Raw genomic sequence first — 27,625 nt, 5'->3', positions numbered from 1 at the left:
GTAAATGATTTTTTCTGTAGGCGAAAATATTTGTGTGCAGATTGCAGGATTAACCTGTAAGACTTGCGAACTTCTAACCACCCTTGCTATAAAGATTTTGTATCAATACGTTCTGCGGCATATCATATTTTTCCTGTATTTTTGTCAGTGTGAGTGATCTCAACACAATTTGTAGCGTTAAAAGCCATGTACTGTAAATCTTGCCTTTTAGGACTAGGAGACTCGCTAGCTAGCAGAATGGCCAAAAGTAAGAAGCAATCGTTTCATACTTCACTAACCTTGAAGTCATCATTCAATCCTCGAAAGATCCTAATTTTCCTTATGGCTTATTAGGGATTCAAATTATTCTGCTTTTACAAATTTGAGAAGACAAAACCGTTGATTTTGCAGACCGATGTTGTACCACAAGAACGAAGACGTCCCGCATCAGCCACATAAACATCTAGACAAATAAAACTATTATCATCCGTCTTGGCAGCCACTGATTGGCCATTGCATTACAACCTCAAATGGGATACCAGAGTAGAACTATAAATACTATGAAGAAGACCAAGTTGTTTGTGTTAAAGAGAGCACTGGGGAGCTTGAGGGAAAGAGAGGAGGAGAGTACATTAGAACTTCGTTCTTACAACCTTGATAGAAAATGGCCTCCGCTTCTCTCCTCAAGATTTCCCCAGTTCTAGACAAGTCAGAATGGGTCAAGGGTCAGACCATTCGCCAACCTTCAGTCTCTTTGGTTAGATGCCACTCAGTTGCACCCTCTGCACTCTCAGTTCGTGCTGGCTCATACGCTGACGAGCTTGTCAAGACTGCGGTATGTGTTAACACACCATCCATTATAGCCTTGCCGCTTCCATTACCTTACATGTTTAAAAGCTGAGAGGAAAGCACACTGCACAACTCTTAAGAAGTTTACCTTAGGCTTTCTAGTTAACAGATTTATAAGCTTATAAAATTTCATTTATGAATGTAACTAGAGATGAGTCATATTTTCAGTCCTGACAGGAAAACTAAGCTTTAGATTTCAGCTTTTGTCAAAAACAATAAATCAGAATTCAGGAAATGGGCTTTTACATGATTATGAGATTGTGGAATTATGTGCAGAAAACTGTTGCATCTCCTGGCCGTGGAATATTGGCCATGGACGAGTCTAATGCCACTTGCGGAAAGCGTCTAGCCTCAATCGGTCTTGAGAACACTGAGGCTAATCGCCAGGCATATAGGACACTGCTCGTTACTGTTCCTGGCCTTGGCGAGTGCATTTCAGGTGCTATTCTCTTTGAGGAGACTCTCTACCAATCAACCACTGATGGCAGGAAAATAGTTGACGTGCTTGTTGAGCAAAATATTGTTCCTGGTATCAAGGTTGACAAGGTGAGATCCACTCCTTTTCAATGGTTTATGTCTAGAGAGTAAAAAATTATGATTTCGGTAACAATTGAGAGCTGGAAACTACAGGGTTTGGTTCCTTTAGCTGGCTCTAACGACGAGTCATGGTGCCAAGGTCTTGATGGCCTTGCCTCTCGATCTGCTGCTTACTACCAACAAGGTGCTCGTTTTGCCAAATGGTATGCAACCTGGTTTCATCTATCAAGTTCTGTTGAACTCTTTCATTTCTGTAACATCATGATTGCTTTAACCAGTCACTGCTAAATTATAATGTTTTAATATGATATAACAGGCGCACTGTGGTGAGCATTCCCAATGGTCCATCCGCGCTTGCCGTGAAGGAAGCTGCCTGGGGGCTAGCTCGCTATGCTGCCATTTCTCAGGTAATAACAATATCAGATATATTATTGACATGATCATCATCTGTTTTTTTGGTGGTGTTTATGCGATTAAGTTGGTCCTTTTATTTGGCAGGACAATGGGTTGGTCCCAATTGTGGAACCTGAGATTTTGCTTGATGGTGAACATGGGATTGACAGAAATTTCGAAGTGGCTCAGAAAGTTTGGGCTGAGGTGTTCTTCTACCTTGCCGAGAACAATGTCATGTTTGAAGGTATCCTCCTCAAACCCAGCATGGTCACTCCTGGTGCAGAGTGCAAGGACAAGGCCACACCAGAGCAGGTTGCTGAATACACTCTCAAGCTTCTCCAACGAAGAGTCCCCCCAGCTGTTCCTGGAATCATGGTACGTGACTGAAAACCATCTCAAACATGCAGAGACAAAAATATTCATTCACACACTAGCCACTGATTTAGCTGCTAAATTGTTGAATTGTTCTTGTTGTCAGTTTTTGTCCGGTGGGCAATCTGAAGTGGAGGCTACCTTGAACTTGAATGCAATGAACCAAGCTCCCAACCCATGGCATGTATCATTCTCATATGCAAGAGCTCTTCAAAACACTTGCCTCAAGACATGGGGAGGGAGACCGGAGAATGTGAAGGCAGCTCAAGATGCTCTGCTTGTTAGAGCAAAGGCCAACTCTTTTGCTCAGCTTGGCAAATACACAGGCGAAGGAGAGTCTCATGAAGCCACGAAAGGAATGTATGTCAAAAACTATTCCTATTAAATTGTTGGAACCAATTCTAAAGTAGACACGGTGATGATGAACCCCTTCTCTATCTTATCCTTGGAGGAGCCTTTTTTGTTCATAACTCGTACTTCAAGTGACTTGTAATTCATGATATGGAGAATTCGTGGGGGCATTATATGCTTAAAAACAAAATTTAATCTTTGTAATGTGGAGTCTAAATGCCGATGGATTGCTATACTGAGAGTTCTGATCTCTTAATGTCATCGCTTTTAAATCTGGATCATTAAGCTTAGGTACGGTAAAGGTGAACATTTGGCACGCAAGATCCAGTTTTGTAAAAAAATGGATCGAAAACCAATAAATCTGGAATGAATTTTTGGTTTTCAAGAGACTCAAACCTCAGCCTTGCAGATTCAGAAGACGGGAATTATAGCATGCCAATTGAGTTATCCACGCCAACAACAGGGCTAACGAAACCTGAAAAATGCAAATCAACTTAGAGACCTAAAACTTGGTAAGAACTTAAAAATAAAGGCTCGATGGGATTCAATGAACTCCATATTCCTCCAGAGGGAAGTAAACACACGAGGGCTTCAAGAGATTTTTGAGAGTGGCATCCAAAGAACACATCATGTTGACAAATGTTGGGCAAAGAAACGTATTATAAAGGAGCAATGAAGTTTCAACAGAAGTCACTGGTGTCCAAGAAAACATTAAGTTAGTCATTAACCATTACTGGTCCTCTTTTTTTCTTCCTTTTCTTTCCTTTCAATTTACAACATCAACACTGTTGTGTTTTCACCAGTTTTACATCGTACTTGCCTAATTTTGGTTTCAATCTAGGGAGTAGTGAAAGATTGAAGAATCTTCTGTTTTTTCTTTTTTTATAAGCCAAGAGACACTATTATCGAAAGAAACCTCCAAGTGGCAAAATGCGCCAGCCAGGTAGGAGAGGAGAGACCAGAACCGACAAGGGAAAAAAAGACTTGGCGGAGAAAACGCCCTTCAGCTGCCAAAACCAACAAATCAGCACCTGGGCCTAGAAAAAAGTGTCAAAGCACCATGCAGCCCCCCCCCCCTCGAACAACAGCAATATCAGGACACAAACCAACAGAACTCTGCAGCAATATCGTTGTTGAAATGCTAAACACGCTATCTAACTAACCGGACAACAATCCAAAACCAACTGCAGCAACAATGTAAAAAGGCTACATCAGCAGAAACGCAGTCCTGAGGGTCAGAGACAACAAAAGCAACATAAGAAACTAGGAGGATTAGCCAAAAATAGCCGCGGGACACAAACCAAGGAGAACAAAAGACAGCAAAAAGGCCAGTGAGAAAGGGATGTTTGAAATTGAGTTTCAAACTGTTTTTCATCATAATTTGAATTTTTTCTTTGTATTTTTAGATTGTTTTGATATGCTGATATCAAAAATAAATTTTAAAAAATAAAAATAATAATATTTTAATGCATTTCCGAGAAATAACCGTTACCACACTCCCAAATAGCCCCACAATCACCTCTAATTAGAGCAGCAAAACTGCAGGAAAAGCTAGAGACCAGAAACAGAGCGACAGTACAAAAGATTGACATCAGGAGAGGTTGAAGATGTTAACAGTTGTAATTCCTCCTGCTCTTCATTATAGTTGGCTGTTGCGTTTAAGGAGAAAGTAACATTTGGAGAACAAATAAAACAAGTTTGATCATAACTGCCATTTGCTACACACTTGGGTTCCAGGGTAGACAAGATCACAATCATGCGGGCAATACATTTCATTGATGAGGAACTAAACATCTGTTAAGAAGGTAATACATAAGATAAAGGTTAGTTAATCAGCCGTGTTATAAATATATGCGTCTCTGCTATAAATAGCATCACATGGAACTCCTACCGCTAGCATGGCACTCAGAGAGCCACAAGTCCATCTTTTCTATGATCTGATGCCTTACTTTTTCAACTGCATCAGGGGAACCACAATTCCGAGCATTTCCTGTAATTGAAAATAACAATGTCAGTTGATAAGCAGCAAGCAATTCCCAGCAAACAGTACAAGGAACAAGGATATGATTTCCAGCATAATTTGAAGGAATGCTATTAAAAATGCTATCAGATGTACATTTTATTGTTGAACAGCAGTCCAAATTTTGTTAAGGTCTGTATTAATGGCTTCTAATACTATCTGAATTGCTTGAGATGACAATGAAGCTAGATTAATATAAAGTGCCATAATCTTATACGATAATAGGCAGAGCACAGACTAGAACATACCTTCAATGTTGAAGGGAGACTGTGGACATCCTCGCATATCAGTTCCATGACCACAATTATGACAAGACATCACAAAGGAGGGCACTGGAATGTTAAAAGAAGCATTTCAGTGAACAAGTAAGCGTATGATTATGAATATATTTCCCAAAATATATTACACGTAATGTTTGCATGGTAGTTCTGCATATTGAGTCATTAAGCCATTTATGAGCATATGCCTACTAGCAGTAATACTCGTGCCAAGCATTCAGACACACCAGACTTGGAAAGATGATGAAAAATAAACCACGCAAAAGAGATTAAGTAGTTAGAAACTTACTATCTGGAGATGAAATCTTCTTTGATGCATGGCGCCAGGGATCTTGAGACCCATTTGTAAAAACGATCCTTGAACCTGCAAGATACAAAAGCTATGAAAAAACAATTTAATAGGCAAGTTTTTTCAGGAGTGCATTTAAGGCTTTTTGTTTCAGTGTGTTTCTTTTCTTTCTTTTGTGTGTGTGTGAGTGTGTTGGGGGGCTAAATCCATCCCTGAATGGAAGTAATCATTTCAGAAATCAAACGCCTATCTCTTCAGAACTTGCTTTTTTATTTAGTACACGTTGCCTTGCTTCTGGGTCTACTCAGAGATCAAGTGCAAAACAAGCACCTCCATCTCCCAGAGAAATGATCCTCGTACAGAGATAAGAATTAAATATATTCAAGAAAAGGGAGGTCAATGCCGAGACCTGCGATATTTGTGCCCCCATAATATATATTAGTTTTGTCAACCTCAGGATAGGTGCCTTCTCCAAAGACCTTCTTACAAAGATCTAAATGATATCTGCAACATATATGACAAACAATTATGCAGAGTGAGATGGTGCACAAAAGGAGCATCATAAACCAAACAACATAACAAGTGAACAGAGAGTCTAAACACACACATTAATCATATTAATGCATACAACTAAAAACATACCTTGTGTCAACTTGTGAGGAGCGAATACTATCATTTGCAGGTGCCACTTGAAAATATGCTACTTCTGTACATACTTGGAACCACCACAACCGATCACCAGTATTCTCATTAAGAGTAGTGTCTTTCAAATGCCTTTGATCATATGTTCGAATGCTGACACCAAAACTTCCAACATAATACTCTGTAACATATTTTGCATATGCCTCCTGCATTTGCATTTTGAAGTTCCATTAAAAGCATATTAAACAACCAGGGACTAAGGAGAGATGGCCTCATGTGCCATGTACAATCAATGTTATCAAAAGAATTTCTAAACAACAAAATGCAATCATCACATCTCATAGTTTGAACTTGCCAGCACCGAAATTGATAAAGTTCTCGACATGATAACATCCACCAAAAAAGAAAAGGCAGCATCCAAGAAAGCCAGGATCAAGAATTAGATGGATCATTAGTGAATAAGCAAGGAGTAACAGGCTTTGACCACGGAGATAAATGAAAATAAACTGGAGCCTACCACCAGATCTTCTCCATCCTTCTTTGCTTGAACAAGAGGGGAACATAGTTTATCTGGATTTCCGTATTGAAACTGAAAAGGCAGGGCAGTGAATATCATTAACATGAAGACCTCATACTAGGCAACAAAAATAAAAAGAAAATCACACACACCGCTATAGCAGCTGCATCTGCCAGAAAATACAGGAAGTCACCATCAATCTCAAGCTGCAAATACACGTAAAACATTAACATAGATGATCAGTGTAAAGAAAGTTTCATAAAGTGTGAATTTCATCTCATTATTTTGTGTGTATTATTAAAGGATTGATAAAACAAACCTCAGCTGCATCAAACAAGGTCTTCACTGCTTTTTTATTTGATGCAAGCCTTTCTTCTACAAGTTGAGTAGTTTCTTGTAGTGCAGCTTTACATTCAGCCCCGGCAGACTCACCAATCTAAATAAAATGGCAAGGGACAGAAAGGTCTTTCATCATGACAAAAATTTCATGATGTGAAAGAAGCATATCCAAAAAACAAAGTATTAAAAATCAATGCATGGAAGACAATCAAAATAAACACACAAACATGCATCAGGACATGGTTACAGGATGTATAATAAATATTGTGTTTACCTGCTGATCAAATTCAGTGTAGTTGTAAACAGCAAGAACAACTGCAGAACTTGCAAGACTCCCACATGTTAAATGTGGAAACTTAAGACGAAACCATGCACTAAGAGCTCCAGAGTATGAAACACCAAAAACAAACCAAGGATTTTCAACGCCTGTTCTATTGAGCTTCAGGTTTAGGGATTCCTGCATTAGAAAGCATACAAAAAAAAAAGAAAAAAGAGTTGGGTGCAAAAAAATGAACAGAACCATCACCATGCACCTCAAAAGAATAGGAAAATATTAGCATCAACTTTAATGCATATGAAAGGTCATTATGACACCTTTTGGGACAAATTTAAACCTGTAGACAAGGCTTAGTTTCCCTGTTATGCATATGGGAATTAATTAGCATCCCAAATAAATAATAATGTCTCTCTACATCTCAGGCTTTTTCTTAGGCATGCTCTTGCACAACCATACTACATTCAAGTATCCCTGCACATGCATACGAAGTAGAACGATAGCCGAAGCCAATCAAGGTCTAGAAAAATAAATGGAGAATTGAAATTTACATTTTGATTGAGCAAAATGAAAATGCAGGGCTAGAATAATTCCAAAACCACAACTCTGAACCTCTTCATTGGATTGGATAGATTATATTTGAAGGACAATGACATATAGCACATGGTCAGATTCAATACAGAACGCCTCTACCGTCAAATAATCTTGATGTGAAAAAGAAAAATTTCAGGAAATTGCACAACAACTTGCCTGATAATACTGACGAAAAACAGCCAAGTCAAAGAGTGCCTGTTTAGATGAAAGATATCTCAAATTCTGTGTTGTTGTTGATTTGAAGGGTGAACTTTTTCCATAGTAACGATGCTCAAGTGAGACCACAGCTGCTCCAAACTTCTTCGCCAAAACCTATATAAAACAACAAGGTCTAATTTAATTTATCATCAATCGAGCACACCTAGTACACTGCCGGGTTGTAAATCATCAATGCACTCTAACAGTGATAAGACGTCGACAAAAACCGTAATTTGCTCCCCATTCAATAGGCAATGCACTTTATTAAAAATTGACTCTAGTACTAACAACCAGAAGACCCTTAATACCACTCAAGAACTACCAAAACTTACGCCGATATAGTCATTGGCTATCCCATCGCATGAAGATTCCCCACAAATTTTCAAAAAGATGGGTCCATCAGGCATTCTGAAGTAGTCAAGAAACTCATAATACCGTTGTTGAAACTTATGGTGATCCTGCAAAATACCAAACCAAACCTTACACTCAATGCCAATCCTTCAAAACCAATTTCACATTTCTTTAAAACCACTGAATTTTATTCAAAACCTAAGCTTTAAGAGAATCACTCAATCACATATGAACATCATTTCAATTTTCAACTAATTCTTAGAATTCCACACTAAATGAACCATTTAACTGCACTTTAACATCACCAACCAATCAATTATACATTTTATAAAAATTAAAAGAACCCAATTTCTTCAGTAAACTTCAAAGATTTATTCAAGAAACAAACTTTAAAATAACCCATTTTTAAGGAGAAAAAAGCTTTAAATTCTAAACAGGAAACCCATATTTTGATTTCAAGAAAAACATCAAAATTAAAAGAAAGCAAGAGAGGGGGAGAGAAAGATACAACTGGAGAGTAGTGATCAAGCGTCTGGTTAAACCAGAGTTCTTTAGTGGTCAAGGAGCGGTTGCTGTTGGTGCTGCTTCTAGAGAAGCTGTAAAGCAACGTACGAGGTGCGAGATAGGCATGAGATGTTGAGAAAAGCAGGAAAAAGAGAAACGTGGACATGAAAGCCAGTTTCATCATTTCCATTGCTTCTTCTTGCTGTCTTCTCTTCCTGTCCTGTTGAATAGATTCGCGTCTTAACTCTAGCAACAAGTCATGTAGGTGTCTTTGTGTCTCCTAGTTTACGATTTGTCAGACTATTATATATATGTGTGTGTGTGTGTGGTTTGTTTCCTATTGTAAGATTGCGCAGGCAGACAATTTATGCAGGTCAAAGTCGTGTACAATTAATGTTTCATATTCTTTCTATTTTAAAAATATAAAAATTCATTCGTTTTTGTCCAACTAAACAAGTTTGTGCCTCTTTGATTTATGTTTTTCCAGTTTTTTTCACTTCGAGAAATATAATTTAATATCATCCACAATGTGTCCAATGCTAGGCTCGGGTCTTGTTGGAGCACGGCTCCCACACTGTCTGTCTCCACATCTATTCGGTAAAAGAAAGCTTCCAATGCTAGCTTCATTCCATAGTGGACAGCCCAGCCCAGGCTTCGACAACTCCAGCATCAGTTTCTTATGTTTTTATTTATAAAACCTTAAGCAACCATGTTTTTGGTTTTATTTTTATTTTTTTCTGGAATATTAATTAAATTCAATCAAAGTTTCTAGCAGACCTCCTTTAAACTTTCATCGTCATGTAAAGCCCGTTTATTTTTAATTTTTATTTTTGGGGAGATTGGAAGGTATAAAAATGCATGAATCGCTTTTGGATTTGGTAATCTCGTTAGTTAACTGGTTGATTGCAAACCCGTGAACAATGGGCTCGTAAGCAGTTCATTGAATTAAAAAAGTTTTGTGAAAAATTCGAACTCTTTTCTACTCCCAGCCATGCATGATTTTGAAGGCACAAAACATCCACCGTTTTAATTCGCTTGTCGGTTTCAGAGATACTTCACCTGGGAGAAATTAATGGTCAGTGACTGAACATAAGTTTTGAACATTCTATACACAAACATTTCAGTATTTACTTACTGAAATTTTATTTGCAGTAATCTATTTCTCACAACTTTTACTTGCGATCGCAGTGACATGGAAAAAAAAACTTGGAAAAATAAAAATAAAACAAGTGTTTGTGCTGTAAATAGCATCACATGGAGCTCCAACTACCAGCACGACACTCAGAGAGCCACAGGTCCATCTTTTCTATGATCTGATGCCTAACCTTTTCAACTGCTTCAGGGGAGCTGCAGTTCCGAGCATTACCTGTTACATAAAATGAACGTGTCGTAAAGTTGAACCAGAAAGCAACTGGCAGCGAATAGGACAAGAGCCAAGGATATGTATTCCAGCATAATTTGAAGGAAAGTTACCGGATGTACAGTTTATTAATAGCTGTCTAAATTTTTTTATGGTCCATATCGATGGCTTTTAAAAGCTATCAGAAATTCCGAATTGCTTGGGATAATAGCAAGTTCAAACTAACACGTACCTTCGAGACTCAAAGGAGTCTGTGGACATCCTCTTATATCAGTACAATGACCGCAGTTGTGACAAGAGATTAAAAAGGAAGGCACTGAAAAGTTTAAAAGAAGCATTTCAGTGAGCAAGAAAAGGCATTCAAATAAATACATTTCCCAGATGCCTTGACATGTAACATTAAGTGGTGGTTATGCATAACAAGGGTTACTAAGCAATTTGAGTATGGATGACTAATCTAAAAACCAAAAGAGCAGTAATACCAGACATCCAGACCAGAAAAGATGATTGAAAAAGAAAAACAACAATCACACCAAATTTTGGATCTCAAGGGTGGAAATCCAAGTACAATCAGGTTCAAGCAGAAGGATGATGCTGATTGCCACTTAGAAATTTATCAAGCGCTAGCAGATGGCTCAAGAACTGATTAAAAATTATTTCAAGGAGTTTTTGACATTTCTAAAAGTTCCACTTGGAGAAAAATGATTTCCCACCAAAGCAATTGCTCTTTCCCCCATTTTCCAAGATCAAATTCTCAACAAACAGTTGGAAACTCACTATCCGGGGATGAGGTCTGTTTCGACGCATGGCGCCAGGGATCTTGAGACCCATTTGCAAAAACAATTTTTGAACCTGCAAGATACAAAGTTTATGAACACAGTCAATGACAATTTTCTTGACAAACAACCCCATCAATGACCTGTAGTGTCTACTTAGCATACTATCCAGTACATATGACTTTACTTATGGACTAGATACTCGGAGTTTGTGTGAAAACAAGCACTCCATCTCCAAGAGATGAATAATCCTTTTGCACAGATTCAGTATAAGAAAATATCGAAAAAGAAAATTAGACATTTTAATCTTTATTTCAAATTTGAAATAATTATAGATAGAAATATGCCTATATTAATAGATTTTCTATCCAAATTAAGCTTTTAAGAATAAAAATAAAGGTGAATTCTGGACCTGAAATATTGGTGCCTCCATAATATATATTCGTTACATCAACTTCAGGATAGATACCCTCTCCAAAGACGTTCTTGCAAAGGTCCAAATGGTATCTGCAACATACACAGCCAACAATCATGTAGAGTGAGGTCACACAGGAAAAAAGCATAATAAACTCAGCACAAAAAGCATATGGAGAGTCTAAAGACACTTGGAGCAACATATTAGTGTATGGAAGATAATTTAAAGCATGCCTTGCGTCGACTTTTGAAGAGCGAATACTATCATTTGAGGGTGCCACTTGAAAATATGCTACTTCAGTGCAAACTTGGAACCACCACAATCGATCACCAGTATGTTTATTAAGAGAAGTGTCTTTCAAATACTTCTGATTATATGTCTGAACGGTGGAGCCAAAAGTTCCAAGATAATACTCTTTAACATATTTTGCATATGCCTCCTGCATTATTTTTTGTCAATATAAAACTTCCATTAGAAACATATTAAACCATTTGGTCTCAACAGCATCATGATTAGAATTAAATTATTATCACACTGAACATAGAAGGTAGAAAACATTATAATAATAGTTATAGTAACAAAAAACATAAGCAGCATATGAACAAAAATTTCCCACCACCTAAGGCAGCAGGAATTCATCCAAAGTGATACATGGAAGTTAGGCATGCTGCCACTTGTGGAATCATTAACAATTTAGTCAAAATTTAGGCTGCCATGATTAAAAAAAAAAAAGAATGGAAAAATTGGGGGGTGGGGGGGCATGATATTTAAGAGCTTTAATTATTTGCGTGACAATTGATATTTCTCACATTTCAGCAGCATGTTAGAGGAATTCCTGTTGCTTGGTCAATAGGTCTAAATCTTATGTTTCTAGCAATAGTACTTTGTCATAACCTGATGTTAGAGTCAAGCAATCCCCATAACAATAACAAGATATGTCTAATGTCACCACACCCCTTTTTACCACAGCAGCCAATGGACAGGGAGTCTTGAAAACATTTTCAGCAGGGGTAGCATCGTAGTTCCTACAAGAATGGTCCAATAATTTTGTTATGTTATTGGAATCTACATGAAGGGAGATACTTGGTGTCTGGGTAGAATTGATTGGAAATTATCAATGGAAAATAGTTAAAACTCCATAGACAAAGAAGTGTGATGAGCAATCTGCTGGACTTAAAACCAATCAGTCTCACCATCGCCATAGCATGGTCAATTAAATTATTCAAACTGCATGGTCTAATTTGACATTTAGTTATTGAACAGGACCTATAATATCAAAAGAATTTCTGAATAACAAAATGCAATCATCATTTCAAAGTTGAGTCTTGTCATTTCCAGGTACCAAGATTGATAAAGTTCTCAACTTCTATGTACTAAGAAAAAGCAAATATCCAACAAAGCTATGGCTGAAAACTACACAGGTCATCAGTGAACAAGCAAGGAGTAACAGGCTTTGACCACTGAGGGTACCAATTACTCTATCCTAAACTGGTATATTCTTTATATCAATTAAAATAATGGGTCCATACATGTATATGTGAAGATAGATTTCAAGAAAACAACTGGATCTTACCACCAAATCATCTCCATTGTTCTTTGCTTTAACAAGTGTGGAGCATACTATATCCGGATTCCCATATTGAAACTGAGAAAGTACACTGCAGATGTCATTATAAAAAAAAACAACTACCACCAAGTCCCAATCCAAACTAGATGGGATTGGCACAAAGTAGATGTTATTAATATGGAAATTAGTATTAGTCAGAAAAACTAAAAAGGAAATCACACACACTGCTATAACAGCTGCATCTGCCAGAAAATACAGGAAGTCGCCATCAATCTCCAGCTGCAAATACAGGTAAAATGTGAACATTCAAAATGATAAAAGTAAACAAAGCCTCATAAATTATGTAGTTCATCTCATTGTTTAAGATTTTCACATAATGAATTATTATATGGATAGATACAATAAACCTCAGCTGCATCAAACAATGTCTTCACTGCTTGTTTATTTGACGCAAGCCTTTCTTCAACAAGTTGAGTAGTTTCTTGCAGTGTAGCTTTACATTCAGCACCAGCTGACTCACCAATCTAAGTAAAATTGACAGGGACAAGAAAGGTCTTCTATCAAAGATCTCACCAGGACAAAATTCTCAAAATAAGGAAACATATCCAAAAACAGAAAGAATTAAAACTCGAACGATAATGCTTGAGATGCTTAATTTATTACCAAGATTGTTTTACTAAAAGATATGGCAGTGTATGATTGGTGATTCATTAGTTAATACATTTTATAATTATCATTGCATCAATAAATTTGATAAGATTCACATCCCATGATTTGAAAACCTTTCCTTGTAACAGATTCCACATCACTTGGTAAAAAAGGTTTTGTAAAAAATTTAAGTACCCCTAGCATTATCCAAAACTCCACACACTGCAGAGAATCAAACTAAAAGCACAAGCATGGATTAGGACATGTTTACAGGATTACAATCAACATTGCGTTTACCTGCTGATCAAATTCGGTGAAGTTGTGAATAGCAAGAACAACTGCAGAACTTGCAAGACTCCCGCATGTTAAATGTGGAAACTTAAGACGAAACCATGCACTGAGTGCTCCAGCATATGAACCACCAAAAACAAACCAAGGATTTTCAACACTTGTTCTATTGAGCTTCAGGTTTAATGACTCCTGCATATGAATAGTACTATCACTGTGCACCTCAAAGAATCAGAAAATAATAATACCAACTTCAAACTTCAATGCATATGAAGAGCCATAATGACAACTACTGGGACAGATTTAACCTACAAATACAGGAAAGTGTTTCCCTGTTATATACAAGGAAATTTCCATCAGAAAGAAATAGCATTATTTCTCTACATTTCAGGCTTTTGCTTCGACATACTTCCAGACATCTTCATATAGACATGACAATACCAGATTCATGTATCCTGACACATGCATATTTATATTTTTTTTACATGTGGGTGGTTTGTCTGCATGCTTGCTATTGTGTATTGTTAAAAAGTGAATTAGAAAGATAACTCAAGGCTATCAATATCTAGAACAGAATGCAGCATTGCATGTTTCATTTTGATCACAGTGAAAGGAAAACACAGGACTGGATAAATTCCACAACTACGACTGTGTACTTTTTCTTGGAATTGGATTGACTGCTATCAAAGGAAAATGAGGCATCTCAAACGGTTGAACTCAATACAGGTTTCATTCACCAATAACTAAAATTTGATGTGAAGAAAATGTTGAGGACATTGCTCGACAACTTGCCTGATAATACTGACGGAAAACAGCCAAGTCGAATAGCGCCTGTTTAGACGAAAGAAATCTCAAATTCTCAGTTGTTGTTGATTTAAAAGGCATACTTCTTCCATAGTAACGATGCTCAAGTGAAACCACAGCTGCTCCAAACTTCTTTGCCAAAACCTATACAAGGTAACAAGGTCTAGTTTAAGTTTTCATGACTTAGTATACCAAGAACACTAAAAGTTGAGTTTTCAAAACAAATCTTATCATGGTGACAACATCGACAAACACCCATAATTTTTTCTTCATTTATTTTTCAATGAACTTTAAAAATTGCCTATAAACATAATCAAGCACTAACAACCAAAACATCCTTTAATGCTACTTAAGAACTACTATAAACTTACACTGATGTAGTCATTGACTATCCCGTTACAAGAAGACTCCCCACAAATTTCCAAAAATATGGGACCATCAGGAATCCTGAAGTAGTCAAGAAACTCGTAGTATCTTTGCGGAAACTTATCATGGTCCTGCAAATACCAAAACAAACCTAACACTCAATGCCAATCCTTCAAAACCCATTTCATATTCTTCAAAACCACAGAGAATTTTATCCAAAACTTAAACTTTAATTGAACAAAATCATCAATCACACACTAACATCACTTCAACTATTCTTATAATTCCACACTACATGAATCATTTAATCACGTATTAACATCACTAGACTATTAATTAGTTTACACATTCATCAATTATAAGAACCCAATTATCACAGTTTCTTAAGTAAACTTAGATTATGAAAATATGGCAACAACGATCAAACTTGAAATATTCAATAAAGAAAGGAACTTTTTAACAATAGACAAGAAGCCCAGTTTCTATTTCAGCCGAAACACCAAAATCAAAAGAAAACAAGAGAGAGAGGAAATACGAATGGAGAAAAGTGATCAAGGGTCTGATTGAACCAGTGTTCTTGAGTGGTCAAGTAATTCTTGCTGTTGCTGCTTCCGGACAAGCTGGGTAGCTGCGTTCTAAGAGCGAGAGGGGCATAAGGTGCTGTTGACAAGAGCAGCAAAGAAATAAACACTAGCTTCATCGTCGTCATTGCTTCTTGTTGTTGGTGTTGTTTCTTTGAAACAGGGAGGATGTTTAAGGCTAGGTTTGTTATTGTTGATGTTCATCAAGTCTGGTGGTGTTGGTGTTTGTCATTGGTTTCTAACTATATTTCTTAAAAAATTGATTTTCTTTTTGTTTTAAATTAAAAAAAAATTATTTGTTTTTGTGTGTTTTAAAATATTAATGTTAAAAATAAAAGATATATTATTTTTTATATATTTGTAAGTAAAAAAATATTTTGTAAAATAACTTGTAATAGACACTCAAATAGGCACTTCATGTAGTGTTTTATTTATAGTAATTATATTTATCGGATAATGAATTTGATAAGTCAAAATGAATTAATAAATTTATCAGTCAACCCAAATTAAACTCAAAATAACATTATTAAAAAATAAGAAAAACTAGGCATTAAATGGGTTGTAGAGAACCACACCTCGCCACACTTTTATTATAACACTAACAACATTTCAATTCCAAACACCCGCTGTGGAAGATGAGAAAGAAAATGGTTTTTCCATGATTAATGAATTCTTTTCTTTAAAACCATGATTAATAAACTGATTATTGTTCTTCAACACATACACAGAAGACAGGAGGTGTCCAGGTTGCATTCACATAAAAATTGGAAATGCTACTGGGTCTTGAAATCCAGCGAGCTTAGATCCATGGCCCGTGCATGCAAATGTAACGATTCTATCGATTTGCGTTGGAAGCGTTGTGACATGTATCACAAGTCTGCTTTCAAAAACAACGTGTCGCCATCCGAAATCAAGACAAAGAACAGCTGGAAACATGCTCTTGCAGTAATCTGAAATAGTATACCGAATTCTCTAGACTTCGAAGAAATTTCTTACAATGCCACTTCTGCGAATATCAGACACTTGGAAATAAGGGATGCAAACTATCTCGAACACAACCACAAAGCAACCAATTGCACTTGATTCTGTACCTTTTCTTTGCAATTGAAGATGTGGATACTGTCCACTGCTAGTCTAAACAACTAAGCTACATTATTGGTGAAAACACATTCCCCAAGCCTTAGAAGCACATCATCCATGTCGAAAGAAAAACAGGGGAGAAGAACATGAAATATTGACACATGACATGCTAACTACTACGCAAGAGAAGCATAGAAGAAACCCTGCTCCTGTCCAGCTCCCTGAGGGCATAGGAACCGAGCTGCTTTCAGCTTTGCGATCACTCCATTAACATAATAATGTCACAGTTCCTGTAAAGAGGTTAAGAAAACTCAGGTAGAAGTCTTGGAGAATAGAACACGTTATTAGGTAACGTCATATTCTTAAGCCAAAAATTGTCAGGTTAATTAGTGCAACTAAACAAGGTGTTGTTGTTGGAATATTAAGAAGCTGATTGTGATAATTTCGTGAGCAATACTTAACAACCACTCCATTCGATGGGAAATGTGCTCTTATCCCTAATATATCACATAGGGTACAAGATGAAATTCAGGCATAGGGAGGAGAAAATACAGTAACCTGATTATTAGAAGCTTGTTCGTGATCAGTTCGTTGAGGCTTCATATTCAAATCAATCATGTTTTTATCCACTTTGTCATGTCCATCAGAATTAGTTAGTGACATTGGAGCTGGAGAAACCAGGCGATTCTGTCGCTTCTCTTCTGCTGTTGCCTTTGGTGGCTGATTCTGTCCTTTCCTTGTCTCCCCTGGATGCATAGGTTGCGAATGTAGGTCATCTGGCTGAGGTTTATCCCCTGCAAACTATTGTGCAACCAAAAAAGTTAAAATTTTAGAGGAATTTCACATAGCAGGAAGAGAATTGTTGGAATTTTCCACAGATACCAATAACAAACCTCAACTCTTTGTCTCAACAAAAGATATCTCCCATGTGTCCTTTTACCTCCAACATGAACATTCATATCACATTGCAAGCAAAGGGAACTTCCATCTGTCTCACAATAAAAGAAAGCTGCATGTATGCATGTTTGGAAGCAGAGAACATAAGCACAAAGTTCAAAACCTCTCCACAATACCAAATTAGTGAGTGACTCAGCCTCCAAGAAGAGGAGAATAAATGAAAAAGAACCTGCTTACCAGGTGCATTTTCACATATGTCACAGCGTGGAACGTCACTGGGATTTGCCAGACCCACTCGCACATGCCTGCTAGCAAGTTTGTTGCACATATGAACCTGCCAATCCAATTAACAGATTAAAGCTTCAATAGTAGATGTTCACCAACAATCTTGACCAATGTCAAATTCCAAAAGCCTCTATATGAGTAGGGGAAGTAACACTGTCAAGTTCAAATTTCAACTCTAGGGGAAGCTTTATACACTTTCTTAGCTAACTTAGTAACAACAGTGTCAGGATCAAAAAATTCCTATCTGTAGGCACTTACAATCACAAGGCATAAATCACACTTCTTGAAATCCTATCTTTTCTTCCTATCTGTAGGACTTACAATCACAAGGCATAAATCACACTTCTTGAAATCCTATCTTCTCACACTTCTTTTAATGGTCTTAAGTGAAATTGAAGCTCTCCATATCAAAAGCAAGACAAAAAATAATCAATTGACCCAACAAATAGAACACCCCCAAAACCTACTACGAGTCTAGAAAGATAAATGACTTGTATGTTTCAATATCAAGATTAAAACCATTGCAGTCACAATAAAGAAGAGTTAAAAAGCAAGTCAAGCATGTATACCTTCTCATCGCAGGCAAGGCAAAGTGCAGCCTCATCAGCAGCACAAAAGACAATAGCAGCAGCACTCTCACAGGCGTCGCAAAGGGTACGCATAATTTTCTCTCACTCTCATTTCTCCAAAATCAAGCAAAAAGAAAAAGGATTCAAGCACAGTTTCCTTTAATAAAGGTATCAAACATCGCAACAAGACACAGCTTCACTAAATCTACGTGCAAAACGATGGAATATTTGATTTTTATGTTGTCTATCAAACGTTAATGTTTTAGTTGTTGGTTATTATAGAAAGAGAGGGACATAAACTGGGGATAAAGAGGGGCCTGGGGAGATTCTAACAAGAGATGATACATGTGGTTTTAATAAGTGCACACCTAAAGAAATGGAGGGTTTTCTCTTTGTTCTTAGTTTATGTTTTGTCAAACTTTGTTTCAGTCTCTGTGGCCACAAACTTCACAGGCAGTGGGGTATTTTTAGAGGATGATAGTGCCTCTGTGTTTATTCTTGCCCACCAGTTTGATATCTAACATGGGGTCCATCTCTTTAAGTAGTTTTTGTTTTTCTTTGAAACCTAGCCGTTCATAAGGCAACGACATCTCCTATCAAAATCTTGTACCTAATAGGTTCTGTAGATTCCGTCGTTCGTTAGGTGGTTCTAGATTTTCACTAGCCAAAAAATTAAAAGTTTAGGGATGTGATGAAGTCAAGGAAGAACTTCAACGGATTTCCTAGGCTTTGACGGTGAACATTGGACTGGGGTGATCTGGAGTGGGTTGGTATTGCGTGCAAACTTCAATGGATTTTTTTTAATATATTTTTAATATTAACATTTTAAAACATTTAAAAAATATTAATTTGATGTTTTTTTTTTTTAAATGTGAAAAGCAATTTCATGCAACAAGGAGCTCTGTCTAGCTCTACATACAGAATCCAATACAGAACAGATTGCAGAAATTTTCATTGAAAAAACTTTTGATTACAACATATATATGCACTTCCAAATGCAAAAGCCACATCTTGGCTCGGTTTTTTCACAGAGAGATTACATCTTGTTCAATCTCACAGTTTTAATTATTACACATTAAGTACCAAATAACCAAAATACTCACTCATCATCACCCAAGACAGTAGACCCTTTAACATTCAGGACCTACAATAAAATACAATTGCAACAGAAGAATAATATTTTTGAACAGACAAAAACCAGTTGAACTTGTGATCAGTGATCACTCCTTTTGCAACTCAAAATGAGATGACCAGTTGAACTTGTGATCAGTGATCACTCCTTTTGCAACTCAAAATGAGATGTTCATCATATCCATGCTCAAGCTCTCCATCATCACATTCTCCATGAATCCACAGTTACTTGGTGTTGCTTTCTTGAAACTTCCCGTTCTTGGCTTGAATGGGCAGGATGACAGAGGAAGGATTGGGATGTTGTCACAGTTGCAGATTTCAACCATGTACCCATCTGGGTCATGAAAGAACACCTGATCCACCTTGATCCCATCTTCTTCCACCACTGCTGTCACATACCTCATTCCCATTTCTTGCAGCTTCCTCTTAACAAGGCCAACATCAGTACACTATTGAAAACAAAACACTATCATTAGTACCACCACCTTTATGATTGCACAATTTGTGTTCTTGAGTTTTGAATTCACAAATCTTACTTGGAAGGACATATGATTATCCTTGGGATTAATCGGACGCGGTTCGACAATGGTGTCAAACTCATCAATTGATGGGTTCTCAATCAAATGTATGCCAATGCCATAATTGTACAACCTGCATTGAATCAGACAAGCCAGTCAGTTCTTTTTAAACGAAGTTGTGAAGGTATATTTAATGCCTAAAAATGTAGAGTGAGTAAATAAACTAACCAAGCTCCGTTGAAATTGAAAGAAGAGGGGCGTTTGATGTGAACAAAGCCCAAAACATGCTCATAAAACCTTGCTGAAGCCCACACTGATCTGCACAACAATGATAGATGGTTCAGTGAGAGGAGGGGAAGTGCCTCATGGCTGCTTGCTTCCTCAATCTCAATTGTCATCTCTGCCTTTGTTTTTTATTGCTCTTAACTTGCTCACTCAAGCTTCTTTACTCTCTTTGGATGCATGAACACATAACCAGCAAAGCTCCTTTTATAAAGCAACATTGTGGAGATATCTATTTACTTTGAATTCAGATTTACGCTGGATTTTTCTGTCCTTGATGGGGGAGGAACTTTCCTGGCAGATTCTCCCCAATCAACATTCAGACCAGCACCATGCTGTGATCATCTAGCCACCATGATAACTAAATATGGCGTAAAGTGTAATCCATATTAGTTACTCAATTAAACAAAATGGAAACACCTTGGAGGTTGCTCAACTTATCATGTATGCTAGCGAATTTGAGCCAACGCCATTCACTGTCATTGCTTATGCAAATATGATCTATGTGCTCTCGTTGGCCGCAGTACCAAAGGGACTCTAAATCCCTCAAGTTGGAACTCGATTATACCAATATCTCATATCGGTTATTAGTATTTTATTTCCTTTCAACAAAATTATTCAACTGGTATGCTATTTGCTGGCTAATTGTCATTCAAAACTCAACTTGGATTTCCTACAACAAAATTCATGCCAGTTACATGCTAGATATTTTGGGATTACTATCCTCCAACAGAAGTGATTATTGAAAGCAATGGCCAAGCCCTTTATGTATTCTGGGTCAGCTCGTTTCAAATCATAGGGTATCTTATCGGCTTCGGAGCAGTAGGGATTGAAATTGATACCTCAATGAATATGGGGACCAATTAAAATACCGTATGATGCTTTTTTTCTGATCAGTGATAACCAATATAGCATCCATTTTTGTGAGGTGACTATGGCTTTTACTCTGCTGTTTAAAGGGTGAAAATTTGAACAAGGCTTTAAACAAGGCGATCCCTCGTTCAGGACTCTCCTTTTTGGAAGCTGGAATATTAACTTTGGCTTACTTGATGTTCTTTACGCAAGGTGAGCAAGAGATAGGTAAAAACAGAGTGGCAAATGGTACGGTAATCAAGAGCCAAATGTGCTCTCGAGGAGCTTCTTTCTCCATGAAGCGATGACTTGAGGATGGAACAATGCTTTAGCCCTTCAAACCTTGTCGGGACCGAAACTACTAGCTTCCAAAAACTTGAAATTTCTTTGATGTTTCCTCTCACCAAATTACCTTGTCATTTTTAACATTCGGTGCAAAAAATCCATCACGCAACTGGAAAGGGCGGTGACATTGGAGGCTAGTAGCTATACTCCACAAACATTTGGAATGATTTCCTCATTCAAATGGAGGCTAGCTCCTTGTAGCAGACGATTTCAGTGTTACTCAATGGTAGATATAGTGAACTACCAAAATATCTTGGAGAATTTTTTGTTGGGTGAGCTATATTTCTGCCCTTTGTAGATTTACTAATGTTCTACCTTTACCCTCATGGATTAAAATCTCTCAATCTTACCCCGCTAAATCCAATTCAGAAGCAACATAATTGGAGGAAGGCTCTTCGTTTAAGCCCAACTATTTGCTTCATGGACAGAGCCAGCCAACTTGGCCTTACCACCACAATCCATAAATTGGGAATGTCACGCACCAGTAAAGCTTTCTCAAAATCACAATCCTAACAAGGTTCTGCAGTAGAATTAATCATATCCAAAGAAACACAAGGATCTGGGCCCATTATTGAACACTGCTTTAAGTAATACCAGAACAAGTAGTTTTAAGAGCATGGATCCAGCTAAACTAAATAAAAAATGGAGTAAGAGACAGCACATGATCAGTTAGTACACTGGAAAATCCATTGACAAATAACTGTAGCCAGAGCAAACTAAGCTACCTTCCAATGCTGACGCTTTCACTGCAAGTTCACATCTCAAAGCTTGGACAGAGAACAGATTTGTTTTCAAATAACCAGATCAGATTACAAAGCTCTTGTGGTACTTAAAATGTTTTGAATAACATGTAACAGAAACTCAAAATAGTGAATAACAGGATCTCATATTGGCTAGGAATACAGAGCTGGGAAATAAAAACCAATTTAAACGTAACAATTAGCTTGCATAACACCAAAAGAAGAATAAGAAAAGGTCAGAGCTGTCCTGCTGATAAAGCCGTCAAGATATTTCGAATAATCATCTGCTTCTGGAAGAAATCGAAGAATTTCTTGGGAATCCTACAATCTCCATTCGTTCTTTTTTCTCTGACAGATGGTCGAAACTTCATCCGTGTTCGAATTCTACTGAGAGAGAATTTGAACCATGAATTGAACTTGCAAATTGAATTCAAGCAAACAAAATAGGATGCAGAGTTCAACATTACGCCAAAGATGGTTCTTGAGAAAGAGCTAGCTCCGTTAAAACTTAATCAACAAAAAACAACGAAAACAACATGATCACTATCTTTGCTAATTGCTCTTCAAGATCTTACTCACGAGAACAGAATTATAGATTAACACATACCCTTATGACAGAATGGTTAGGAGAAGATCATTAAACTGAAATGGCATAACATAATACAAGTTTTTCTACCATGGATAAATACCCTCTTGACAAACATAATACATCATTGACAGTACTGAGATTTTCACCCTGAGTACCATGCAATATAAGCAACTCGATTTCCACCCTAACAACTATAGAAGGGAGACCTTGTTGTCCACCTTCCCAAATTCTGCCTCTTAAAAATTGACCCTCGCATCCGAATCTAATCATTCCAAGCCAAATAAACAGTGGGACTAACCCACTGGTTGAAGACCATGGTTGAAGGTTCTGTACCTCACATTTTCAGCGCAGAAGGAGAAGGCTGCCGTGTTTGAGTGACTGTCACAGGTACCTAAGTTGTCTTAGTCCAACTTGAGCGTGCACAGGCGAGAAATATACCTGAAGTTTGAGTTTTCACGAAGTGCTCAACGTCGCGCGAAGGTGAAAATCAGGCAAAATGTGTTGCTTTTCTCATCCAAAAGAGAAGTGTATCAAATGGTGAAGTCATCGTCAAGAGGCAATCCACGCATTGCCTCATCCAATCCATGGACAGTACATTTAAGTCTTCTATGGACCATTCTATCTTGGAATTGAGATCGAACAAACAAACGGCAAGACCCTCGATAAAAGGATGGACGTCAATACACTCACCTTCCAGCAAGGGACTAGCTACGTTGTGGGAACCAAGGTCAATTCGAACAATTTTGAAAAATGCAATCATGCTCTGTTTGAATTCTGCTACTTTTTCCTCATCTTGTTCAGCCTGATATTTCTGTGGAAGTCACCAGTGTCAGTCCAGTCAGAACACCAGTCCAAGATTGCAACCATGGAAAGCCCAATTAATTCGTGAAGTGTTCAGGACTTCATCACGATCCATAGATAGTCTGAGCATACTGCCGGATTTTGAATTATATCAGGTGTTGGATGAGGACATGCATGCCCATTCCCTCTTCCTGAGGTTGAAACAATACAATTCCGTATGTTCAATATCACCATTGCAGACATATCCAACATAGAGACTGTCACCAAAAAGCGTCGATGATTCATTTAAGGCCCCAGATGAGATACCCAAAACCTCAAATTTTCTTCTTCCCTCCTATAATCAAAATTTATTCTTCATATATATATATATATATATATATATATATATATATATATATGTTTCCCTTCTCTATAGAACTCTCCTTCATTGCATCACTTGTTTCTTTCGTGCGGCAGCCTACTTATAACTACATGACAACAAGAGAGTCCGTGCCATAAAATCTTCAAGAGCACAGATTTTTTTCCTTTTTTTTCCTTTTTGGGTGAGGATACAAACTAGATTGCATTCATTGGTGGGCTAAGAAATTTTACAACTATGTCATGCACCAGGCAGGAACAGAATGGGCGAAGCTTGAGGACATATCCACAAATTGCAAACCATAATGTTGGTGTCCATGCTCGAACTAGAGGGAATAGACACAATGGAAGGTAAGTGGACGTAAGGAGGGGATCACATCCAAATCTCAGCAACAAATATTCGGCAATGGAGTAGGTTAACACAGAAAAGCCTCTCCCGGTACAGGTTTCTTTACTTAATTATGCTACAAAGTGTATAAGCTACACCGAGCCCAAAAACCTGCAAAATACATGTCTTATTCATAAAGTAGAATGCACTTAAAACAACTGCTAATGGGGCTGAAAAAAAGAAAGAGAAAAAACCTAATTTCCAGCCCTGAGTTATAGGTATCTTTCTACGTAAATTCATGTTGATTTGGGACCTCCCTTCGTGGACAGTGAAGGGAAATCATCCGATGGAACCTAGGCCTTCTTCCTTTAAAATGGAAACGAGTTGGCTAGCATTTTATTCACCATGCTTATCTAGAGAAGAATTAGAAGATTACATGGTGATAATGTGTAACCATAATTGATGTACATGCAGGCTTTGAATTTGGATTTTTTTTTTTTTAATCTTTCATATATAATATTCTAGAAAGAATATTTAAGGACAATTGATAATGTAAATTGCGCTTAGCAATTCTTGTCATGTTACCTAACCTTTTTTTTTTTTAATGTACTTGTTTGGTTATTTTCAGACATAAACTGGCCTGCTTACCTGGCACTTTCTTTGCATGTGCAAATCTATGGCTACCTGTTCCACTTCCCAGGTGGTTGCCAGTTAAAGATGGCTCCATTAAACAAATTGATTGCCCACGAATCTGCATCATGTTTCATGTCTGGTTCTGGGCTAGTATACCCTACTGATCATGATAACTCGATTTTTTATTTATGCTTGCTTCATAAAAGTAATTAAATATAATGTTTCGCAAGCATGATATTATTTAAAAATATATTATAATAATATTATAATATATTTTTTAAAAAATTATTTTTGATATTAACATCAAAACAATCTCGTTGAAACACAATAACAAACAGTCAAGTTAAGGCTAATACTTACTAAGCATTATCATAAACCTAACACAGTAAACATTCATCTAACTTTTTGGCAATCTATGATAAATAACTATCTACTTTGAAAAAGAAAAAGAAAAAGAAAAGAAAACAAAGCTACATATGGATCGAATTGTCCCAAGGCATAGATTCATACGCGGGTCCTAGAAAGCTAAAGACTGCTACAGAGGCTATGCCAAGCAGAGAGGCCAAACAGCCCATTTGGTATGTGCCCTAATGCTCTCTAGAATCACCTGTTTTGTTTCCAGTCTTCCCGTTGAGTTGGACTCACCTCGACGCGACGGGCAAGTAAGATGGCTATGCCATTCACATGGCAAAGATTCAAAAATACTGAGACCTGCTTAATTTGTGCATGATTCAGAGAGGGATCCAATTATGACGTGGTGTGGATGCATTTATGAATCAAATAGATACAAAATAAAGAGCGTGGAAAAAACCGAACTTGTCAAACGTGTATTTCAATTAAAAAGATATCCATAATTTTAGATTCTGTTCAAATTTAATCATGAGATTTTACATGTTTGTTTTTATAAAGTGATTTTACTGTTTTAATATTTTTTGTTAATTTTATAATTTAATTTGATTCTTTTAGTTAAATCAATATATAAAATAGTTAACATGTTATATATTGTTTTTCTCGAATTACCAAATTCTTAAAAAAATATCAGAGTTTTTTCTACCGATTGCTTTCTATTCTATTTCTCTACTATTCAAAACTATAATATTAAAATCTAATAACCCTAATTTATATCTACATACGCGGCCAGTCACGTCAAATTATTTGTTGATCACTCATTTCAACCTTTTTTATATAAATAATGGACCTTGAGATGAACACTGTAAATTAGACACAGAAATATATCAACCACAAAGTTCAAGTTAGTTGGATTTTCAATTATGAGGCATGATCGATCACACACCTAGCATAGGACCATATTAATCATCATCTTGACAAATATTGAATTAATTTAGTGCTTGAATTTTCAAGGAATAGGGGAATTTATGGTGAGATGGATAGTTTGGTTGCTAGCTGCTACCACAAGTCATCATGGAAAAGTCCCTCTCATGTGCTCCAGGCCATGCTTCATCCGTCTGTTCTCTCGTATGCATGGATTTATACCTTCCTTTTCCTTTAGAAACTCGTGTAAAAGCTCTCTTTCTTGACCCTTTTCACATGGTGTGAGAGCTAGAGACGAGGCACCTTTCTCTATATTAATAAAATAAAATAAAATGTTATTAATTGATAGAATTATGTGGAACTCACTCTACATATAGTATACAGATCTTTGTGATGTTTTCTTTATGATAATTGTCTGTAAAGTCAAAATTCAAACAACATTAAATATCCTTCCTCTTGTTCCTTGCTCGAGGGAGAAAATGATTTTGAAATAGACCTTATATAGTATTCTACTGATATTAATTTATGCTCATACATATGAGACGAAGAGTTAATTATATATAATCACATGATTTATGAGCATGACCTATTTTAATATTATTATTATTATAGACAAGCCGGTCTATAATAAAAAATAATAATAATCACCGGGAAGAACATCATGCATGGACATATATAGCACCAATTTGCAAAATGGCAATAATAAATTATATTTTTTTTTCAAAAAACACACAAGAAATTCTATTTATAAATTTCCCCTATTTATGTAAGAAGCACTTTTGTATATTTAGATTTTTTATTTTGAAATAAAAAATATATATTATTTTAATATATTTTTAAACAAAAAAAAAATATACGAGGAGCCCCACAGAAACAAATTGGTTTTTATAATAATTTTGCTTTTCTTTATCAAAAGCTGTATAGTGGACATTTTTCCAGACACATGCAAGCAAGGGGACGAATATGAAGCAATTTTCTTCTCTCTCAACACATGGGGTGCTACGCATCTCATTTCTTTTAGTCAAAATAGTCCCCACTTTCCTCCTTTTGCAGCTTTTTCTTTGTCTCACTGTGGAACGCAAGAAATTCAATGTTGACTGATACATCTACAGGACTGCAAGCATGTTTGTGGGTCGAGTTCTTTGTAGGTAACCAAACCTCATAACAATGGAAATTGAAAAATTAATACTCTTTCAATATAGTTCTTAATGGAATGGTCCCTCCCCTGATCTCCTGGATCCAAGCCTGTTTAAAATGAAAATATAATTGTTGAAATGCTTTTCATTAGACAAGAAACATGATCCATCTTAACTCAAAATCATTGATGTATTGACATCCAAACACCTAAAAAACAAACAAGATCATATCATAAAACTGATACATTCTCATGATTATATCCTGATATTACCTCAATTATTCTTAACATAATGACTTGATCTTTGATACTAACGAACTAACAACCTAAAAGCATGAAATGCCTATCCATGTCAACATAACTACTCGATCTGAAAAGTATCTGTCTTAACTATTTTCAAAAGCAATGCTTTATCATTGACATACTATTTTTTTTTATCATTAGGACGGTGGAATTAAGTTCTTTATATATATAGTAGATAATCTATTTCAATATTGACCTAATTTTGGAAAACAAGTA

General features: G+C 36.7%; 5 protein-coding genes across 7 annotated transcripts; 1 reads left to right on the top strand and 4 right to left on the bottom strand.

Moving 5' to 3' along the window:
- Window positions 1-553: 553 nt before the first annotated feature.
- On the top strand, window positions 554-2,716 carry LOC118063117 (fructose-bisphosphate aldolase 1, chloroplastic). The gene is made up of 6 exons (XM_035077045.2): window positions 554-814; window positions 1,105-1,374; window positions 1,459-1,568; window positions 1,682-1,772; window positions 1,864-2,133; window positions 2,237-2,716. The coding sequence occupies exons 1-6, from the start codon at window positions 644-646 to the stop codon at window positions 2,513-2,515; spliced, it is 1,191 nt and encodes a 396-aa protein (XP_034932936.1). The 5' UTR covers window positions 554-643; the 3' UTR covers window positions 2,516-2,716.
- A 1,212-nt stretch (window positions 2,717-3,928) lies between these two features.
- Window positions 3,929-8,825, bottom strand: LOC118063116 (probable serine protease EDA2). 2 transcript variants are annotated; one of them, XM_035077042.2, is made up of 13 exons: window positions 8,492-8,825; window positions 7,965-8,090; window positions 7,591-7,746; window positions 6,841-7,023; window positions 6,547-6,663; window positions 6,380-6,433; window positions 6,228-6,299; window positions 5,711-5,916; window positions 5,478-5,572; window positions 5,069-5,143; window positions 4,750-4,833; window positions 4,373-4,471; window positions 3,929-4,275 (listed from the first exon to the last, which is right to left on the bottom strand). In XM_035077042.2, exons 1-13 carry the CDS (start codon window positions 8,675-8,677, stop codon window positions 4,268-4,270), a joined length of 1,461 nt encoding a protein of 486 aa, XP_034932933.1. In that variant the 5' UTR covers window positions 8,678-8,825; the 3' UTR covers window positions 3,929-4,267. The 2 variants fall into 2 exon arrangements, with proteins under 2 accessions (XP_034932933.1, XP_034932931.1); XM_035077040.2 differs by having other exon boundaries at window positions 3,929-4,471; window positions 8,492-8,823.
- Window positions 8,826-9,547: 722 nt separating this feature from the next.
- LOC118063119 (probable serine protease EDA2) lies at window positions 9,548-15,537 on the bottom strand. The gene is made up of 12 exons (XM_035077051.2): window positions 15,247-15,537; window positions 14,717-14,842; window positions 14,334-14,489; window positions 13,551-13,733; window positions 13,013-13,129; window positions 12,831-12,884; window positions 12,612-12,683; window positions 11,272-11,477; window positions 11,036-11,130; window positions 10,625-10,699; window positions 10,080-10,163; window positions 9,548-9,853 (listed from the first exon to the last, which is right to left on the bottom strand). Exons 1-12 carry the CDS (start codon window positions 15,418-15,420, stop codon window positions 9,738-9,740), a joined length of 1,458 nt encoding a protein of 485 aa, XP_034932942.1. The 5' UTR covers window positions 15,421-15,537; the 3' UTR covers window positions 9,548-9,737.
- A 695-nt stretch (window positions 15,538-16,232) lies between these two features.
- LOC118063120 (B-box zinc finger protein 18) lies at window positions 16,233-18,608 on the bottom strand. 2 transcript variants are annotated; one of them, XM_035077053.2, is made up of 5 exons: window positions 18,124-18,608; window positions 17,507-17,603; window positions 17,266-17,360; window positions 16,931-17,173; window positions 16,233-16,662 (listed from the first exon to the last, which is right to left on the bottom strand). In XM_035077053.2, the coding sequence occupies exons 1-5, from the start codon at window positions 18,214-18,216 to the stop codon at window positions 16,654-16,656; spliced, it is 537 nt and encodes a 178-aa protein (XP_034932944.1). In that variant the 5' UTR covers window positions 18,217-18,608; the 3' UTR covers window positions 16,233-16,653. The 2 variants fall into 2 exon arrangements, with proteins under 2 accessions (XP_034932944.1, XP_034932943.1); XM_035077052.2 differs by having other exon boundaries at window positions 17,266-17,381; window positions 18,124-18,602.
- A 443-nt stretch (window positions 18,609-19,051) lies between these two features.
- Window positions 19,052-20,245, bottom strand: LOC118063122 (glyoxylase I 4). Its single transcript, XM_035077054.2, has 3 exons — window positions 20,001-20,245; window positions 19,791-19,905; window positions 19,052-19,703 (listed from the first exon to the last, which is right to left on the bottom strand). The coding sequence occupies exons 1-3, from the start codon at window positions 20,168-20,170 to the stop codon at window positions 19,413-19,415; spliced, it is 576 nt and encodes a 191-aa protein (XP_034932945.1). The 5' UTR covers window positions 20,171-20,245; the 3' UTR covers window positions 19,052-19,412.
- Between the last annotated feature and the right edge of the window lie 7,380 nt (window positions 20,246-27,625).

The sequence above is a fragment of the Populus alba genome, chromosome 7 (assembly GCF_005239225.2).
Source record: "Populus alba chromosome 7, ASM523922v2, whole genome shotgun sequence".
In the NCBI taxonomy this organism is placed as follows: Eukaryota; Viridiplantae; Streptophyta; class Magnoliopsida; order Malpighiales; family Salicaceae; genus Populus; species Populus alba.
Note: the sequence above shows the minus strand (reverse complement) of the source record. Positions and strands in the feature narration are given on the sequence as shown.